Genomic DNA, 21,465 nt, shown 5'->3' with positions numbered 1-21,465 from the left:
CTTGACTGCCTCAGTCTTAGTTGCAGCATGCAGAATCTTTTGTTGTGGCTTGAGGGCTTAGTTGCCCCAAGGAATGTGGGATCTTCCCAGACCAGGCATTGAACCCGTTTCCCCCACATTGCAAGGCAGATATTCAAGCACTGGACCACCGGTGAAGTTCCACCAGGATGACTTTTTGAAAGATGCTGTGAGGAAAACAGACTGGATGGACAGAGGTTTACAAAGCACACAGAGGCGATGTTAAGCTCATAAGATCTGAGACAGTTCATTTCTCACTGCTTCTCTGCCTCTGCACCCGACCTAACTCCCGAAGCTCCGCACACAACTCAACTGGCGCCTTCTCAGGGGGGCCCACCCTGACCACCAGACTAGGCCAGCTCCCCAGGGAGAGCCTCTCATAGCGATGGATCCTCTTGTCATCATATTGATGTGATGTGTGCTTTTTATCTCCAGTTTCCCAGTAGATCCTCAGAGCCCAGCACAGTGCCTGAAGCAGAGACTGTGTTAAATAATCTGTTGAGAATGAATTCCAAGTGTGTAAGAAAGCAACTGCACTCTCTGTAGATTGACAGATAGAAAATTGGCGGTGGGGTGAAGTGTTATTCGCTCAGTCATGTCCGACTCTTTGCAACCCCATGGACTGTAGCCCACCAGGCTCCTTTGTCCATGGGATTCTCCAGGCAAGAATACTGGAGTGGGTAGTCATGACCTCCTCCAGGGGATCTTCCCAAACCAGGGAGATCGAACCCATGTCTCCTACACTGGCAAGCAGATTCTTTACCACTGAGCCAACAGGGAAGCCCTAAAGAGGTTAATTACCTTTCCCCAAACCAACTAGCCCATTCATCTTAGAGCTAAGGTTCCATCTCAGTAGCCAGAGCCTGCAGCCCTGGGGTCTTGGTCCCTATGCTCCACTGCCTTTCTTCTGAAGTCAGAGACACTCTAATGGAACCTAACCAAATGGATCTCAGGGTTCCAGCCTCTCGGCCGTATCTTCCTTCTGGAGCTAGAAAAGTCAGAAATGTGCCTTTGACTTGCTTCTCTTTCTTTTTTAAAAGAAAACCACGTGTTTATTCTCTTCTGCCAAAGTTACAACAGAGCTGAAGCTTTGCCAGTGTTGACTTTAAAAGCTGGGCTGAGGGGTTAAAATCCTTTCCCCTGATGCCTGTTTGTTTATGTTTCCGGAGTGAAAGAAGGAGGTTGTTATAAGAAACCATCTGATCCATTTCAGAGGCTGTACCTGCAGCAAGGCAGGGAGTCTGGCCCGAGTACCTGGCGCCCCTCCCAGCACTTAGATCCGAGAAGGCTCTGAGGGGGTCCCTGCTCCAGAGACTTGCTCTCCTGTCTCCCCCAGTCGCTGAGCAGCACCCCCTCCTGTTCTGCATCCTGTTAGAAGCAGAGCACAGCCATGGGGACTCTGACAACTTTGGACATTAAGACACCAATGCCCTTGCCCCTGAAAGTTGCCAGGACCCCTCACAGAGGAAGGAAGGCCAGGTAGAAACCGGCTGCCCTAGCCAGGGCTTTCTCTTATCCTCTTTGGGGGGTCCTGCAATAAAGCCCACCCTTCACCCTTCTGACAAGCAACCTAGTGAGCACTCAGCCGGCCTCCGTGAGGACAACGCAGACAGACAGGGAGGGACTGCACCACACACGCGCACGCACACACACACACACACACAAACCCAACACAGTATAACCACAAGGATGCTTTTCTATGCTTCCACCCCTCTGGGAGAGTGTCAAATCAAACCCTCCATCTCCACCTCCCCGTGTTTCAGCCACACTCACCATTCTCCTTTCGTGGGAAGACCCTCTTCTGCAAACTCATGTCGGGGGGCTCTGAGGATGTGGGAGAGCAGTGACTGGTCCCTCTGGGTCCGGATCAAGAAGTCTTGGGGGATCAACAGCAGCTTCTAGGGCTGGGAGTATTTGAATGGGAGTTAAAATTACAAAGTAACTCCTCGTTAGAACTGTTTCTCCCCCCGCCAGCAGGGAGGGAGGGGAAAAAAAAATCCCTTTCCCTCTGCCAGCAAATCTTTAACGTCTCAAAACAGTCGCTTCCAACTCCTGCCCTCCTTGTGAAGCTAATGTGTAGAAGGCGATGTAATTTCACTGAATCAAGCCCTCAGATCACAAGCCTTTTCCTGTACCACAAACAGAAATGTAAAACCTCAAACTTTCCCTTGGACTGGGAGTCCGTTGCGAGCGGGCAGAACACGATGCTCTCTGAGGTCTAATGTATGGAAAACGTGCTGAACTTTTCAGATCATCCCAAAGGCTGGAGTCCGTTCCCCCAAGTTCCACCCTCAGTCTTTTTTTTTTTTTCTTTTTAATGAGTTCTGGTGTGTTTATGTCATTGCAAGGGACAAACACGACACCTCCAGTCCTTGCCCAAAGTCGAAGTGATTCATTTTCTCCTTCACACATGCCACACACACACACAGAGCCTGTTGAATCCCAGTGAAAACGGCTTTCATAAAATTCGCGCGGGGCTGGGGCGGAGTGAGGCAGGGTGAATGCAGTCTGTGTCCTGAGAAGGGCAGTTGGGCTCCGGGGAAGGTGGAGGCTGACTTGAATCAAGACAAACAGAAGGTGCCCTGACTCTCGCCCTTGTCAAGAGGAGGAGGGATGAAAGAAAAGTGGACACAAGCCCTGGGGAACTGGGCTCCGAAACTTTCGCAGTGTTCTCTGCCCAACTTCCCCTTGTTAGCCTTCCCATACCCTGAAGGATCTATTTTTAGACTTGGACAAGGCATACTATTATTTTAAATGACCGATTTGATTGCTGGGTTAAAGAAATCCTTGGATTCCCCCCACCAGAACGACCAAAAGAATATACAGTAAGTGGGCAAAGAGTCGGGGCTGAAAGCTGGGGAAGAATGTGATGGTTTTCAGGACATGGCAGTGTGACAGCAGACGCAAGGAAAAGCCTGCTATGTTTGATAGAGAAAACGCCACCAGGGAAGCAGGAGTGACGGACCCTGAGTCAGCCCCTGGGTTACCTGTCACCTGCCAAGTGGCCCAGGTCTTCTAGGGATGGGCCCCTGCCATGGGTGCCTCTGGCCTCCTGACCAATGTCACTCCCCCCATTCATAGCCTTTTTAAAAATATTTATTTGGCTGCACCGGGTCTTAGTTGCAAGAGAGTTCTAGTTCCCTGACCAGGGATCAAATCTGGGCCCCCTGCCTTGGGAATACAGAGTCTTAGCCACTGGACCACCAGGGAAGTCCCCGTTCATAGCCTTTTTAAAATAAAACTTTTTAAATATTTTATTGGGGTATAGCCGATTAACAATGCTGTGATAGTTTCAGGTGAACAGCAGAGGGACTCACTCAGCCATACATATACATGTATCCATTCTCCCCCAAACTCCCCTCCTGTCCAGGCTGCCCTATAACATTGAGCAGAGTTCCCTGTGCTATACAGTAGATCCTTGTTGGTTATCCATTTTAAATATAGCAGTATGCACATGTCCATCCCAAACTCCATAACTATTCCTCCCCCATATCCTTCCCTCTGGCAACCATAAGATCCTTCTCTAAGCCTGTGAGTCTGTTTTGTAAATAAGTTCATTCTTATCACCTCTTTTTAAAGATTTCTGCCCATAAGGGATGTCAAACAATGTCCCTCCTTCTCTGTCTAACTTCACTCAGCACCACTGTTCAGAATCTTGAATCACCATCACTCAATCACCTCCAGGTCACTGTGACCACTCCACCTCTCCCCCACCTCCCCATCTCCCACCTCCCTCCAATAATCATTTCTCTGGGCAGTGCTGCAGGGTGCCAGGGGGGAAAAAATGGGGAAAAAAAAAACACACCAAACCTCTGCTGTCAGCACCTGGAGTCAGAACAGTTCCCCGAGGGTCATCCTTCTCCCAGGACGAGGGTTTGGATCCAGAGCTGGCACTTCCTGCTGCCTGCTCTACCTTGCTCGTAGTAACCAACTGACTGCCCAGGCCATGGACCGGCAGCATGCTGCAGGTACTCTATGCACAAAGAACCACGAGGGCCAGACACTGGCCTTGCCTTCTAGTGGTTCCCAGGTGCGTCAACAATGGCAAGCCAGCTAGACAGGGGAATACTCTGCAGAAATTAAAATGATGTAATAAAGATTTATTGTCCTAGAAGGCTTTCCTGGTGGCTCAGGGGTAATGAACCCGCTTGCTAGTGGCAGGAGAGTTGGGTTTGATCCCTGGGTCAGGAAGATCCCCTGGAGAAGAAAATGGCATTCTGCTCCAATATTCTTGCCTGAAGAATTTCGTGGACAGAGGAGCCTGGTGGGCTACAGTCCATGGGCTCACAAAAGAGTCAGACACAAATGAGCGACTAAACAACAACAACATTGTCAGAAATGTATTACATCACTAAGCGAATTAAATCAGGTAACAAACACAGAGTGTGTAGTGTGATCCATATGCACGAAGCAAAATTAAATTTGGAGAACTAAAATTGAGGGATGTGAGGGGGACTTCCCTGGTGGTTCAGTGGTTAAGACTCTCCACTTCCACTGCAGGGGCCACAGATTCCATCCTGGTGAAGAACCAAGATCACACATGTCAAGGCATGGCCAAAAAAAAAAAAATAGGGATTTTTCTTTTTCTTCATGGGCTTCCCAGTATCCATTGTTTTCCAATATCCATTAGGTTATTCTCAAAGTCAGAGAATAGCAATAGCTTTCAATTCATAACATTTATAGGATGGTAGAAACATTTCTAAATTAAAAAAATAATAATAAGTTAAATCACTGGCTTTGGGACTCCAAAGTAAACTTTGTTAAATCAATAACAAAGACTATACTTCTGAAGGTCATAGCTTTTGATCATATGAATTAAGCCTTTGACAAAGGAATTATTATCTGATTAGTAGGCAGAAGAGTGGCCCCTCCAAAGATGTCCGCATGCTATTTTCAGGGACCTGTGAACATGCTATGTTATATGCAAAAAGGGATTAAAGTTGCTAATCAGCTGACTTTAAAATAGTGGGACAAACTGAGAGAGTAGCATTGACCTTTATACACTACCATGTGTAAAATAGATGGCTAGCAGGAAGCTGCTGTATAGCACAAGGAGCTCAGCTCAGTGCTCTGTGATGACCTAGAGGGGTGGGATGGACAGTGTGGGAGGGAGGTTCAAGAGAGACGGGCTATACGTATATAGCTGATTCACTTTGTGGTACAGCAGAAACTAATACAACAATGTAAAGCAACTATATTCCAATTAAAATAAAACAAAGGGATTATCCTGGATGGCCCAGGTAAGCCCAATAAAGTCAGAAGTGTCCTGAAAAGTGGGACAGAGGAGGTCAGAGTTAGAGAGAGTCTTGAAGAAGCAACACTGCTGTCTTTGATGATGCAGATGGGGGCCATAAGCCAAGGATGGAGATGGCCTCCAGGAGCCAGCAAAAGCAAGGGAAGGATTCTCCCCTCCAGTGCCCAGATAAGAATGCTAACTCCGCCAACACTTTTCATTCTAGCCCATGGAGACCCAATTTGGACTTTTGACTTCCAGCACTCTAAGATAGTTTGTGCTGGTATTTTTAAATCAATTTATTTATTTGTGGCTGTGCTGGGTCTTCACTGCTGCGCTGAGCTTTCTCTAGCGCAATGAGCAAGGGCTGCTCTCGAGCTGCGGTGCTCAGGCTTCTCACTGCAGAGGTTTCTCTTACTGTACAGCACGGACTCTAGGGCGTGCAGGCTTCAGTAGTTATGCTCACAGACTAGAGCAAGTGCTCAGTAGCTGTGGTGCACAGGCTTAGTTACCCTGTGGCACGTGGTCTTCCCGGAGCAGGGATCGAACCCATGTCCCCTGCATTGGCAGGCAGAGTCTCAGTCACTGGACCACCAGGGAAGTCCCACTATGTATTGCTTTAAGCTACTCATTTTGTGGCAATTTGTTACCGCAGCAATAGGACACTGACACATTTGAATTTGTGTGTATTTTGTTTGTTTCTTCAATGATGAAAGCTTGGCCTGGACTACAAACAGCAAAGTCTGGAGGATACAGAGCACAAAATTTATACCATAAACCCACAGATTTGGGAAAAACACTTGATGATATAAGAGAGGCTATTTTCTTATTTGAACAAAGATAAAAGTCTGCCCAGCTGAAGGGAAGATGAGTTTCAAAGAGCACATGATTGCAGAGGAACTCCTCACTTCTGCCCCTTTGTGGTTGGCACCAAGACACACAGATAGTACATATTGGGGATGAGACATAACACGGAGACCTGGGTCCCACTTTCTGCCTGAAATACTGGGAGGAAAGAGCCTCATTTGAGTGTCCTGAGCCAACTCGGATTGGAAATGTCCACGTGGGATGGTTAGACCAAGATCCTGGAACAGTTCCCTGAGTTCCCATGGGAGGATGGAAGTAGGTTAGGAGAGAGGAGCTGAAAGTCCCTGAAGAGGTGAACTTGGAAGAGATGCCCAGAATACCTGAAGGCTCCAGCTGACCCAGGAGCCCCAGACGGCTGGATGTGGACAAAGCAGGGTGACCTTTGTGGTGAGAGAATAAGATCCCTCGATGGCTAACACAGAGGGGATGGAACATCTCGGACAAAGGAGAAGCTGGCAGCTCCCTCTACAGAGAATGCCTCAAAGGGGGGACCACAGGCTCTGTACACCTTCCCCAGTGCCACCATCTCACAGAACAACCAGGCAGGGACACCCTCAACTGGCTGAGCAGGAACCCAGAGTAGACCTGACTAAGATCGGGAGTAAACAAGGAAGGACTAAACTTACTCTGGATTAGCAAAATCCATTTTCCATCATCAAGATTTGCCTGGTGGTCCAGTGTCAAAGACTCCACACTCCCAATGCCAGGGGCCTGGGTTCAATCTCTGGTTGGGGAACTAGATCCCACATGCCACAGCTAGAAGTCCCAAGTGCTGCAACTAAGACCAACTGCAGCCAGGTAAATAAATATTTTGAAAAACTCACTGTCCAGAAAAGTGGGGGTTAAAGAGTTAAGTTCAATAACAGAGAAATATGGAAAATTACATTTTTTTTCTGAAAATAGATTATTATTGATAGTATATGCCACAACATAAACAGAGATTATCTCTGGCTAGTAAGAGAGATTATAAGTGCTTTTCATTTCTTTTTCTCTGCATTTCCTACTTTTCCAAAAGGAACATGTTTATGTATGTACGGATGTTAGAGCTGAACAATAAAGAAGGCAGAGTGCTGAAGCAGTGATGCTTTCGAACTATGGTCCTGGAGAAGACTCTTGAGAGTCCCCTGGAAGGCAAGGAAATTGAAAGAGTCAATCCTAAAGGAAATCAACCCTGAATATTCATTGAAAGGACTGATGCTGAAGCTGGAGCTCCAACGCTTTGGCCACCTGATGTGAACAGCCGACTCATTGGAAAAGACCCTGACACTGGGAAAGAATGAAGGCAAGAGGAGAAGGGGATGACAGAGGATGAGATGGTTGGATGGCATCATCGATTCATTGGACATGAACTTGGGCAAACTCTGGGAGATGGTGAGGAACAGGGAGGCCTGGTGTGCTGCAGTCCATGGGGCCACAAAGAGTCAGACATGACTCAGCAACTGAACGACAGCTCCTTCCTCTCTGAAGACACCCCTAACCCAAGTGAATGGAGATGGGGTCAAATGACACAATCTCAATTATAAACACAGAATATAAGAGAATATGGGGTTTCCCAGGTATCTCAGTGGTAAAAAAACACTCCTGCCAATGCAGGAGACACTCAGTCCTTAACTCAGCAAGATCCCCTGGAGGAGGAAAGAGCAGCCCATTCCAGCATTCCTGCCTGGGAATTCCCATGGACAGAGGAGACTGGTGGGCTACAGTCCATGGAGACACAGAGTCGGACACGACTTAGTAACTAAACTACGTCATAGCTGATTCACTTTGCAGTATAGCAGAAACTAACACAACACTGTGAAGCAACTACACTCCAATAAAATTAAAAAAACAAAACAAAACGTGGTTACCTCCTCCAGCCTAGACAAGAAAGTAGGGAAGGAACTAACAAGTTGTCCACAGATTCTAGAGGCCACCCTCTGGCTGAAGGACAGAAACAGCAGCGCCAGCCCAGGCTGGGATGCAGGAAGCATCAGGGGAGCCAGTGGGACACAGAGATGACTTGGGAACCAGAACAAACACGAAAGCCTCATGGTAAGCCCTGAGGTGTCCTGTCTTTGCTCTCCCTGGAGGTGATGGATGGGTAACAAGCCCACTATTTGGAAGGTTGTGTGAGTTCAGTCTTGCAGTGGAGAGATTACTCGGTGGTCCAGCTGAGAAGACCTGGGAGAGACTCAGCAGGGATACTGAAATGGACACTGACTGAGTACTAAGCCAGGGAGACAAAGGACCACTGTCTGAATCCCACCTCTCCAGGGGGAACTGGATATGCCTGGATAGATGCCAACTCAAAAGAGGCCCAAGGTCCACCCAAGGCCAGGCGTCCTTTCCGAGGCAGTCTGAAGTACAGGGAGGCAGCACCGAAGGCCAGAGCTTATTCTCAAGGGAAGTCCAAGAGCCAAGTTGTGAAGCCTAGATCCAGTCCAGTGTCCAAAAGGCAGAGTGGGAGGACACTGGGGAGCTGAGGATGCAGAGTGGTGGAGGACTGGACTGGCTTAAGGGTCCGGAGCATGCTCAAGGAGGGACAGGAACCCCAGTGATGAGAACACACAGCGGTCTCAAACCTTTGGGCACTAGGGATGGATTCTGTGGAAGATAGTTTTTCCACAGACTGAAAATGCCAGGGATGGTTTGGGGTTGATTCAAGCACATTATGTGTTTTTAATTAATTTATTTTTTATTGGAGGATAACTGCTTTACAATATTGTGTTGGTTTCTGCCACCCATTGACATGAATCAGCCATAGTTATATATAGGTCCCCTCCTTCCTGAACCTCCTTCCCACCTCCCTCCCCTTCCTACCCCTCTAGGTTGTCATAGAGCACCGGTTTGAGCTCCCTGCGTCATACAGCAAATTCCCACTGGCTGTCTATTTTATATGTGGTAGTGTACATGTTTCTCTGCTGCTCTCTCCATCTGTCCCTCCCTCTCCTTCCCCCCCCCCATCAACCTGTGTACACAAATCTGTTCTCTCCGTCTGTGTCTTCACTGCTGTGAAGACAGCCGTCTTCAGTACCATCTTTCTGGATTCCATATATATGCATTAACAAACAAGATCTGTATTTCTGGCTTACTTCACTCTGGATAATAGGCTCTAGCTTCATCCACCTTATTCGACCTGAGTCAAGTGCGTTCCTTTTGATGGCGGAGTAATATTCCATTGCATGTATGTACCACAGATTCTTTATTCAGTCATCTGTCAATGGACATCTAGGTTGCTTCCACGTCCTGGCTGTTGTAAATAGTGCTACATGAACATTGGGGTACACGGAGCACATTACATTTGTCGTGCTCTTTATTTCTAATATAATGCCACTGGTGATCTGACAGGAGGTACCCACTGGTCCATGACCTAGAGGTTGAGGACCCTTGCTGTAGACTAGACTTCATGGAGGAGATGGCATTAAGTTTGATCTTGAAGGCAGTCTCACTTCCAGGCTACTTCACACCTCCTTCCCCTGACACTGGCCCCAGAGTCAGGAGAAACACCAGGGAGCCATCAGCCTCCCTGCTGGCCTAGAGCTCTCTTGGTGGTTGTCTCCAAGTCTGTGCTGTCTGTGGGGGACACAGCAGCTCTTCCTCTAGGGCCATGGGTCCCCTTTTCTCTTCCTTCCTCTGTTCTAGTCTCTGATCCTCCCTAACCCCTGTCCTCCATACCTTAAACAGCTGCTGTCCTTGTTCTCTGCAGGATTCCATTTGCAGCTAAGCAACTGGGGCTTCCCAGGTGACACTAGTGGTAAGGAACCTACCTGCCAATGCAGGAGACACAAGAGACATGGGTTCAATCCCTGGGTCGGGAAAATCCCCTGGAAGAGGGCAGGGCAACCCACTCCAGCATTCTTGCAGGGAAAATCCCATGGACAAAGGAGCCTGGCATGCTACAGTCTTTGAGACTGCACAGAGTTGGACACATCTGAGCACGCACAAAATACAATAAGGACAATGGGCTCAGGAGGGAGCCTCAGGAAATTCCAACATTTAAGGGATCAGCAGTGGAAGAGACATGCAACATCAAGGCAGAGAAGAAACTAAAGAAAGAAATAAAAATTAAGAAAGTTCCAACACAGAAGCCAAGGGGAAGGGAGGGTCCGTTTTGTATTTTGTTTAGTCGTTGTTGGCTTTGGGACAAAAGAAATAAACTTCAGGAACCTCTGGCAAATCAAGTTGGCCTCCCATCTTTCTTGGAGAAGAGACTAGCTTTTAGCATCCCCTGGAACGAAACAGCTGTCATTTCTAGGGTGCTAAGGAGGGGGATTGGGACGGGAGGAGGGGTGGGGAGAGCAGATGGATATAACTAAACTGAGGATCTGGTCAGGGTTTCAACCAATTTCCCAAACCTAGTGCTAATTCGTGCAGCCCACAGTCCATTTCCCATAAATTGAAATCCCTGTGTATTTGAACGGAAATATAATCCACGTGTTCATGATTCATTTGCACTTTATGTAACCAAATGTTGGGCTGTCGCTGTTTGATGTCCAAGACACCATCTGAAGAATCTTTGCAGCCAGAAGTCATAAGTTGCCAGAGAATTGAAAAGGAGACAAGCCTTGGCCAGCCACATTCCTAATCGTAAAGCAGTCAGCAGGGAATGAAGAGGCGCAGTGTGAAGGGGGGAGCATCCGATATGTACTTATAGATCAGATATATGTTCCGTGCTTCAAGCTGCAAGCATCTGATGCTAAACAAGCCACACCAACAAACAAGCAGCGCCTGCAGAGATGCTGTCGGTGATGTAACTGTTTGGTTCCTGTTGAACATTTTAGATGATTTCCAACTCTGATATTATAAAGCTAAAACAAAAATCTTTTGTGTATCCATTTTTGTCCACATCTCTTATTATTGCCTGATGATAAGTTTCCAGATAATAGAATTACTGGATCACAGGAAAGACACAAAGTGTTAAACTGTATTTCAGGAAAATTGCAAAGTTACCCTTTCATACTGGGCTTCCCAGGTGGCGCTAGTGGTAAAGAACCCACCTGCCAATGCAGGAGACATAAGAGACGCAGGTTTGATCCCTGGGTCGGGAAGATCCACTGGAGGAGGGCATGGCAACACATTCCAGTGTTCTTAACCTGGAGAATCCCAGGGACAGGGAAGCCTGGAAGGCTGTGGTCCATAGGGTCATAAAGAGTTGGACACCACTGAAGCAACTTAGCACACATGTATGCACCCTTTTACACACAATGGATGAACTTGTCTTTCTCACCATGCTTTTTTAAGCTCTGTGCATTATCAAAGAAATAATCAGTGATGTATTAGAAAGTTATTAAAAAGTTGTGTTTCAAAGACTATTTTGCATAGCATGCAAAGCTACTAATTATGTAAATACAAAACTGCATAACTGAATAATAACTATATACAAGTACAAACTCAATTTTATTTAAATTATCCCACAGTGTGATGTATATTCTATCACACAGAACAGCGGTTTCAGTACATGAACAGGGGCTCAGCACCACTAACCATGAGTCAAATGCAAGTCAAAACCACAATAGTATGTCACCTCATACCTGTGAGAATGGCTGGTACCAAAAAGATAAGCAGCAGGTGTTGGTGAGGATGTGGAGAGAAGGGAACCCTTGTGCACTACGTGTGGGAATGTAAGTTGGTGCAGCCAGCATGGAAAACAGTACGGAGGTTCCTCAAGAAATCAAAACTAGAACTACCACATGATCCAACAATTCCACTTCTGAGATTTACCCAAAGGAAACAGAAACACTAGTTTGAAAAGATTATACACCCCTATGTTCACTGCAGCATTTTTCACAATAGTCAAGACATGGCAACCCGTTAGGTGTCCATCAACGGATGAACGGATAAAGACAAAAAACTTTGTTTATATATATACACATGCATACATATATAACACATATATATTTCATTTATTTAGGGGCTTCCCTGGTGGCTCAGATGGTAAAGAATCTGCCTGCAGTTCAGGAGACCTTGGTTCCATCCCTGGGTTGGAAAGATCCCCTGGCGAAGGGAACTGCTACCCGCTCCAGTATTCTTGCCTGGAAAATTCCATGGATAGAGGAGTCTGGTGGGCTACAATCCATGGTGTCGCAAAGAGTTGGACTCGAATGAGCAACTTTCACCCACTCACTTGTTGCTATGTACACACACACAGTGGAATATTATTTACCCATAAAAAGAATGAAATCTGGCTACTTGTGACAACATGGATGGTCCTTGAGAGCAGGATGCTTAGTGAAAGAAGTCAGAGAAAAATAGAGTATGATTTCTCTTATGTGTGGAACCTGAAAAAACAACGCAGAAGAAAACCCCTAAGCTCATAGATACAGACAACAGATTAGTGGTTGCTAGAGGTGGGCAGCCAGGGTGGGCTGGTGGAAGGGGTGTGGGCAAAATGAGTGAAGGGAGTTAAGAGATATAAACTTCCAGTTATAAATAAGTCATGTGTGTGAGTGTGCTTAGTCGTGTCCGACTCCTTATGACTTCACAGATGGTAGCCTGCCAGGTTCCTCTGTCCATGGAATTTCCCAGGCAAACATACCGGAGTGGGCTGCCATTTCCTTCTCCAGGGGATTTTCCCAACCGAGGGATCAAACTCATATCTTCTGCATTGGCAGGCAGATTCTTTACCTCTGAGCCACCGGGGAAGCCCAAGGTTAATAATACTACCTTGCATATTTGAAAGTTACTAAGAATAGATTTTAAAAGTCCTCAACACAAGAAAAACAATTCTGTAACATGCCTGATGATGAATGTCAACTAGACCTAATGTGGTGCTCATGTCACAATATACCAAATATTGAATCACTGTGTTGTACACCTGAAGTTAATGCTGTATGTCAACTGTAATTCAATAAAAAATTTTTTTCTTAAAGAATATCAGCTTCAGCTGCAATAACAAAATCAATTCTCAACTCTCAGCATTTTAATCCCAACAGAAGTTTATTTCTCATCAGCACAAAATTTGATGCAACTCAGGCCACTCTCCAAGGCAGCCCTTTCCAGGTGGTGACTCAGGGACCCAGGCTGTCTCCTTCCTGTGTCTCCACCATCTCAACACTAGCTGAATTCAGAGTTCCAGAACAGAGGACAAGAGAATATAGAGACTTATACATGGGCGTTTCCAGGCCTCAGGCCAGATCTGCCACATGTCATTTTCATTCATGATCAGCTGTCTAGAACTTACCCTCTGACCATGCCCAACCGGCGGGCAGCTAGAAAGACCACAAGGATGTTCAGTGAGCACTCAATGTCTCAGCTACAGTCTGGTCACCAAATATTCCTTTTCTCCCTTTTCCCACACACACACAAAAAAACACTTCCAGCCCATGAGCGATGACCCATCGCCCCATCAATTTATAGCTCCCGGCTCAAAAGGTCAGAATCTCCAGCAGACACACGGGTCCTTGAATCAAGCCAGAAGTGGCTGCTCTCGGTTCTGAGAAGCATCTTTCTAGAGCAGGCATCAGCAAACTTCTTCAGGGCCAGAAAGTAAATATGTTAGGCTTGGGGGCCATGAGGTCTCTGCTACAGCTATTCAACCCTGCCATTGTAATGCAAAAACAGTCACTGACACTCTGTAAATGAACAGGCATGGCAGAGAAGGAGATGGTTGGAATGGCATCACCGACTCAATAGACATGAGTTTGAGAAACTTCAGGAGACAGTGAAGGACAGAAAAGGCTGGTGTGCTGCGGTCCATGGGGTCATGAAGAGTTAGACACGACTGAGTGACTGAACAACAACAACTGCTCTCAGAGGGCACTGCAATTATCTACTACTCTTCAAGGACACCTTTTGGAAAGTTCTCCATTTTCCATTGTCTCCTTGGCCACCTGTGCAGTAGATGTTGGAAAGCCTATGTCCCTTGGGGGCTGCTTTCCTCAGCCTTTTTGATGCCTGTGCATGGTTGGAGTTTCAGGGTGCTTAAAAGGTTAAAAGTCTCAAATAATCATAGGCTTTCTAAGGCCAGGGTTGTTTTTTTTTTTGGCAGTCTGACTCTCAGACAACTCAGTAGTCATTTTCCAGTTCCATCTTCCAGGAACCACACCCACTGTTCTTTCAAGACTTGGTTCCTAGAGCTGCTGTATTTGTTTATTTCATGTCCCCAATCCTCTTTCACTCAATACAACAGTGGCTGCCTCCAAGCCACCTACAGCCACAAGCATGAAATTCCTACCCTTCCTCTGTTTGCTCTGAGACATAAAAATCAGAGGGAAATTTTAATTATAGGTGTCAGACCCCACCTTTCATTTGATTTTGCCCTGCTTCCAACTGGACACAGCACTGGGTACCACACCCTGAATCTGAATTTGCCTTTGGCCACTCTGAAGTCTTTCTCAATCCCATTTCTGACGCTATCATCTCAAGGAGGTTCATTTTTCCAACCTTCATTTCTGGCCTTTCTCCATTCCCTGTTATTACTCTTGGAAATGAGTCGATTCTTTGCTGTGTGCATCTTTTCCTTGTAACACCTTGTTAAACATAGCCAGCAACAACGAATGCGATTACCACAATTCCGATTTTCCAACCACTTTCCCCAGAGTTACAAGTTCATTAAGAACCAAATGTGCCTTCCAGGTGATCACAGGAGACTAATCATAAATATTTCACCACTGGATAAGAGGGGCTGAGTGTTCCCCCAGTCCCATTTCCTTACTGCCATTTACCTAACCGATATATCGATACGCTCTGCAGGTTTTTGTTACAGCAGCTTCTTACTTTTACTATCAACTTCTAAATTAGTCCGCATAAGGTAGGGTGTACTATGGGCACCCTCTAATTCAGTGGTTTAACACTTGCTTGCTCATATAAAGTCACAGATAAATCTAGCTGCATTCTGTGGCATATACAATATACATTAAGGATTCCACCCAAGTGGGTGATGGAAGCCACTGGACCCTGCCATGGAGGGGTCCAGCGAGCCACAGGTAGATGCTAAGGCCACAGTCACCAGCCAGCTCAGAGATTTTCAGCGGAAGCTGGGGATGGCTGTGAGCTCAGACAGTTGCAGATCACTTAAGTGTCCTTATGTTTCAAAGTGGCAGATCATTGAGGTCAAGTAAAGAACAAGTTTTTCTGAAATGACAATTCCACCTTTTCTGAATTTCTACAGACTGTTCAAGGAAGTTGCAGTAATTATTGAAACTATGTGAAAACTGATTACTTGGTTGGTGAATTGCTACCATCGTTCTAAAATCATGGACTACATGGGGCTTCCCTGGCAGTCCAGTTAGGACTTCTCCTTTCAATGCAGGGGGTGCGGGTTTGATCCCTGGTCAGGGAGCTAGGATCCCATATGCCTCGTAGCCAAAAAAGAAACAAAGCATAAAACAGAAGCAATATTGTAACAAAATCAATAAAGACTTTAAAAATGGTCCACATTCAAAAAAAAATTAAAATTAAAAAAAACTACCACTAATTAAAAAAAAAAAATGGACTTCACTTTCTGCAATAAAACAGCCTAAGGATCAGATGACAAGTACTGAATGAAAATTACACCTTGGGTTTTCCACTTTTTAAATAATAAAAAAAAGAATCGAGCAGGAAAAAAATATAAAAATAAGATATATATTAAGGAAACACACCAAAAATTAGGGTAACATTTTTTTTTCCTCAGTCATCCACACTGAGTATTTATTACTTTGTAATCAGAATATGGACTTTCCACGTGACTCAGTGGAATCTGAGAATCTGCCTGCCAATGCAGGAGACACAGCTTTGATCCCTGGGTGGGGGAGACCCTCGGAGATGGAAATGGCAACCTATTCCAGTATCCTTGCCTGGCAAATCCCATGGATAGAGGAGCCTGGCGGGCTCCAGTCCATGGGGTCATAGATAGTCAGACATAACTGAGAAACTAAACAACAACAATCAGAAGAAGATTACAAATACTTAAATCATCAGGTTATTCAGCTACTTGGGAGATACACTTCTTAACAGTTCAGCTGACTTGATCCTTTGAAAACTGCGTTCTCTATATGGGCCTTTGAAGAATCTCTTACCCCTGAAATTATCACAACATTGTTAATCGGCTATATTCCAAAACAAAATAAAAAGTTTTAAAAAAAAGATTATAAAAAGAAACAACCCACCAGTTAAAAGAGCAAAATATATACTTAAGTTTACCTTTACTCTTCATGGCACAAGGGATGAAGAACTGTGTCTTGGTGTTGGATGGCGAGCCTTTTATGCCTGTATATGTTTGTTCAGTGTAAAACACTCCATGAACCAAGTTCAAGGACACTAGCAGCAAAAGGGCTATTTGTGGCAGCATGTTCTCAGATGGATTCTGAAAAACAGGAAAGAATAATTTCATACAGCTTCGTCATTGACCTGTTTTATTTTTCTAATGTTGTATAGATGAATTCTTTAGTTATCTACTTTTGCTAGCCTTATCCTATATATTCTGAATATATCCCATAAATTAATGAGCATTATAATTTTGTTAATCATACAAATATGTCTTATTTGGTTTTGAAAACCACATCCAGGTAACCAGGTAAAAATAAAGTGACTCAAATAAAAGGAAAAAAAAAAAATGATGCTCTGGTGTATTGGCCCTTCCTTCTCCTGGGATGGCCTTTCCTATGAGAAGTCTTTCTGTTTTTATTTTATTATTATTCTTTTTATTGGAGATAATTGCTTTACAATGTTGTGTTAGCTCCTGCTGTACAACAGTGAATCAGCTATATGGATACGTATATCCCCTCCTTCCTAAGCCTCCCTCCCACCCCCATCCCACCCCTCTAGGTCATCACAGCGCACTGAGCTGAGCTCCCTGTGTTACACAGCAGCGTCCCTGTATTACATTATACTAGCTAGCTATTTTACACGTGGCCCCGCATATACGGCAGTGCTGCTCTCCCAGTTCGTCCCACCCTCCCCTTTCCCTGGTTCATCTGTACCTACTTTTCTAGATTCCATATATATGGGTTAATATATAATACTTGCTTTATGAAAAGTGTTTCTAATCTCCAAAGCATCCTGGAGTCTGTTCTCCCAATAGTGCTATGTATTTAATGGTCACATTGGGATATGGTAGTAATACTTTAAATTTGCCTGCATGCTAAGTCACTTCAGTCATGTCCAACTCTTTACAACCCCATGGACTGTAGTCCACCAGGCTCCTCTGTTGATGGGATTCTCCAGGCAAGGATACTGGAGTGGGTTTTTGGGCCCTCCTTCAGGGGCTCTTCCTAACCCTGGGATCAAACCCACAACTCTTACATCTACCTGCATTGGCAGGCAGGTTCTTTACCATGAGCACCCCCGGGGAAGACCATCTGCTGTGCTAAGGGGAGAGCAAAGGACTACCTCTGCCTAGAAGGCCAAGGGAAGCTGTCATGACCACTAAACATAGGTGGCTGCACTGGGACAGGTCTGTGTGCCTAGAATTTGCTGGGACTCGAAGAATCCATGACTGATCCTATGAACTAGAAGCCAATCACATCAGAGAAAGAATGTGGGTATCTTAGTCCTGTCCAGAAGGTGTCTTGGAAGAGCAAACAGACCTCAGCAGGATAGACTCAGAAACATGGGGGATTCTCAGGGACTGAGAGCATTTGTCTTCCACAGAAAACTCTAGAAAAGATCCAAGGAGTGGGAGATATGCCCGGAGATAACACCCTCAAGATAGATGCTCACTGGGACTTCCCTAGCAGTCCAGGGTTAAAACTCCACCCTTTCACCGCAGGGGGCATGGGTTCCATCCCTGGAAATAAGATTCCAGGTGCTTCTTGGTGTGGTCAGAAAAAAAGAAAAGAAGAAAGAAAGAAAAGAAAAACACTCATCATGGCCGTTGGCCAAGATGGGAGAACAAAGAAGCTGGGTCTCTTAGCACGTACTATCAGGAAAGAAGTTTTCTCACGTCCTGATCTCTTTTTCTCCTCCCAAGCTCTAACCCCAAAAGGGTCAGAAAGTGCAGTGGGTAAGATGGGAGAGAAGACCTAGCAAGGGACCTCCTGCCAGCAAGGAGCCAAGCTGGGAGAGGAAGGCGGGCTCAATTTTCCATCAAGTCCAGAATTTGATTATTACCTGGGAAAAATGACTTTTTAATTGCTAACTGGAGTCCATGTTTAAGTGTTCAGCAACACAAAGTAGCTAAAGGACACTTTAGAACTGAAGAGACTCATTGAGTATTCATCCAGGGGACAGGGAGGAAATACTTAGTCCCCTAGAACAGGAAGAAGGGCCAGTCCTTGAGAGACAGGATGAAGTCCCTTTATGATCCCATCCCTTCTCTGTTCAGGATTCAGTTCAGTTCAGTCGCTTTGTCATGTCCGACTCTTTGTGACCCTGTGAATCGCAGCACAGGCCTCCCTGTCCATCACCAACTCCAGGAGTTCACTCAAACTGACATCCGTAGAGTAGGTGATGCCATCCAGCCATCTCATCCTCTGTCGTCCCCTTCTCCTCCTGCCCCCAATCCCTCCCAGCATCAGAGTCTTTTTCAGTGAGTCAACCCTTTGCATGAGGTGGCCAAAGTACTGGAGTTTCAGCTTTAGAATCATTCCTTCCAAAGAAATCCCAGGGCTGATCTCCTTTAGAATGGACTGGTTGGATCTCCTTGTAGTCCAAGGGACTCTCAAGAGTCTTCTCCAACACCACAGTTCAAAAGCATCAATTCTTCAGTGCTCAGCTTTCTTCACAGTCCAACTCTCATATCCATACATGACTACTGGAAAAACCATAGCCTTGACTAGATGGGCCTTTATTGGCAAAGTACTGTCTCTGCTTTTGAATATGCTGTCTAGGTTGGTCATAACTTTCCTTCCAAGGAGTAATCGTCTTTTAATTTCATGGCTGCAGTCACCATCTGCAGTGATTTTGGAGCCCAAAAAAAAAAAGTCTGACACTGTTTCCACTGTTGCCCCATCTATTTCCCATGAAGTGATGAGACCAGATGCTATGATCTTCATTTTTTGAATGTTGAGCCTCAAGCCAACTTTTTCACTTTCCTCTTTCACTTTCATCAAGAGGCTTTTTAGTTCCTCTTCACTTTCTGCCATAAGGGTGGTGTCATCTGCATATCTGAGGTTATTGATATTTCTCCCGGCAATCTTGATTCCATCTTGTGCTTCTTCCAGCCCAGCGTTTCTCATGGTGTACTCTGCACATAAGTTAAATAAGCAGGGTGACAATATACAGCCTTGACGTACTCCTTTTCCTATTTGGAACCAGTCTGTTGTTCCATGTCCAGTTCTAACTGTTGCTTCCTGACCTGCGTACAATCTACTCACTGGCAAAGACCCTGATGCTGGGAAAGATTGAAGGCAGAAGAAGAGGGCGGCAGAGGGTAACATGGTTAGATAGCATCACCAAGTCAATGGATATGAACTTGGGGTGACTTTGGGAGATAGTGAGGGACAAGGGAGGCCTGCTGTGCCACAGTCCATGGGGTCGCAAAGAAGCAGACGTGACTTAGCGACTGAACAATAAACAACAAGTAAAACAGAGGATAGGTGGATACAAACGGACCAGTGAGAGTCAGAGAGATGACAGAGAGAGGGAGAGGGGAGGGGATGACAAGAGAGAGAGCGGAGAAGCAGGGAGGGAGGAGATGGGCAGCTCACAGCGACAGCGGCAGAGAGAATGAGAGAGAAAAAGAGGTGGGGGGCTTTTCCTTGGTGGTCCAGTGGTTAAGACTTGTCCTTTCAATGCAGGCAATGTGGGTTCGAACCCTGGTCAGGGAGCTGAGATCCCACATGCCTCACGACCAAAGAAACCGAAACATAAAACAGAAGCAATACTGTAACAAATTCTATAAAGGCTTTTAAAATGGTCCACATTAAAAAAAATAAAAATAAAAAAAACTTAGAAAAAGAGAGGAGAGGGAAGAGGAACCACTGCTACGTCAATGCCCAGCTAGCCTCATCCTTGACCTTCATTCTGCCCTAGTGGCAGGGACCATCTGCGTCCTGCCCACCCCCTTGGTGGCTTCCCACTGCCAGCACTGAAGCCCCTGCACCTGCAGGCTTGCTCCCAGCCCACTCCCTGCTGCAGGCAGAAAAGTCAGGAAGCTGATGGCCTTGGGGCAGCCCTCAACAATGGCCGAGGGAAGGTGAAGAAGAAATCTCCCCCTGTGCTCGCCTCCCACAAAGGAGATGAGGCTGCCTTTCTGGCTCCTCCGTGGATGGTGTTTTAGGTGCCCCAAGGACACTTGCTTAATAAAGCACTTTCTATTGACTTCCTTGTTTCCCATCATCTCAAACAGATTCCCATCAAATAAACTACCTGCACTCACATCTTTCTCTCAAGGTCTATTTCCTGGGGCACTGAGAAAGCCATTCTCCTTCCCACACTCATCCCAGGAGTAGAAACCTGTTCCTCTTGTCTTTGCCTCCCCAGGATGGCAGAGACAGTTTCTAACATATCTGCCCTCTCCTCACCTCTCTTCTATTGACTGACCAGAGTACCGTCCCTTCTGGGGAAAAGAGGAAGAACGCAGATCCCCGAGTTCTCCCATCATCTGGCCAGCCCCCAGAGACCCCAGGGGTCCCACCAGCCCCAGGCAGGCCAGGCAGCGTCCCAGAGCGGCTCACACATCGCCCCTGGCACCTTGGTCTAGGGCAGCACCGCTTCCTGCCCGTCTGTTGGGAGCACTCACAGGAGACGTGAGCAGATGTCTGGCAGATGTTCAGCCTTGTTCACACCAGCCAACAATAACAGAGCTGAGAGACGACGCTGCAGGGGGAGGAAGGGAGGTGGCTCTGGGGCCCCACAGCTGGGGATACGGCCATGGAGACACTGTCTCCCCTCCCTCTGGGGGAGGAGTTGGGGTGGGGGGTGGGGGTCTGTTTATGACCTGGCTGCAGTGAATTAAGAGTTTGGAGCCCTTGGTGTCTGTGCTCGGGGCAGAATCCTGGGTGGATCAGCCTATTGCACTCAGTGCCCCCAACAGAACCCCCAAACCAATGACAGGCAGCCTGGCTGCCCTGGGAGACCTGGAGAAGACGCAGGAATTCTGGTCTATCAGATGGCAGGTTTCCCAGCATGGCCCACGGTCCCCTCCTATACAGACTGGGACATCTGTAGGGCTCTCTCCACTGAGACTGGACACATCCCCCATCCTGCTCAGCACAGGGCTCCAGAGAGACTTGATGCATCCCCAGAGCTGGTACCCAAGATGAAGCCCACATATCACCCCTCCAGGCTTGTGAAATGCCGCTGGGGGCTGAACCCCCAGGTATGCCAAGGCAGACAGGGGTGCCCAGGAAACTGAGCACTGCCCTCTGCTGAGAAAAGTCCCCGTGTAGTCCCACCACGGCTCATGGCAGCTCCCAGTCTTTTCCACACCCCGCCACTGCCTCCTGCTGCCAGGACTGAACAACTCTGGAGCAATGAGCTCTGACTTACACTCACCCTCTAATTCA

General features: G+C 46.5%; 1 protein-coding gene across 1 annotated transcript in view; it reads right to left on the bottom strand.

Annotated features, from left to right (window-relative positions):
- Window positions 1-16,247, bottom strand: part of IL16 (interleukin 16) — a 126,793-nt gene extending 110,546 nt beyond the window's left edge. The window contains exon 1 of the mRNA XM_052659447.1: window positions 16,220-16,247. Within this exon, the coding sequence (XP_052515407.1) occupies window positions 16,220-16,232 (13 nt within the window). The 5' untranslated portion in view covers window positions 16,233-16,247. The remainder of the gene's footprint in view (window positions 1-16,219) is intronic.
- Window positions 16,248-21,465: the final 5,218 nt, after the last annotated feature.

Source organism: Budorcas taxicolor, chromosome 21 (genome assembly GCF_023091745.1).
Source record: "Budorcas taxicolor isolate Tak-1 chromosome 21, Takin1.1, whole genome shotgun sequence".
NCBI lineage: Eukaryota > Metazoa > Chordata > Mammalia > Artiodactyla > Bovidae > Budorcas > Budorcas taxicolor.
This window is presented reverse-complemented; position numbering and strand designations above follow the sequence as displayed.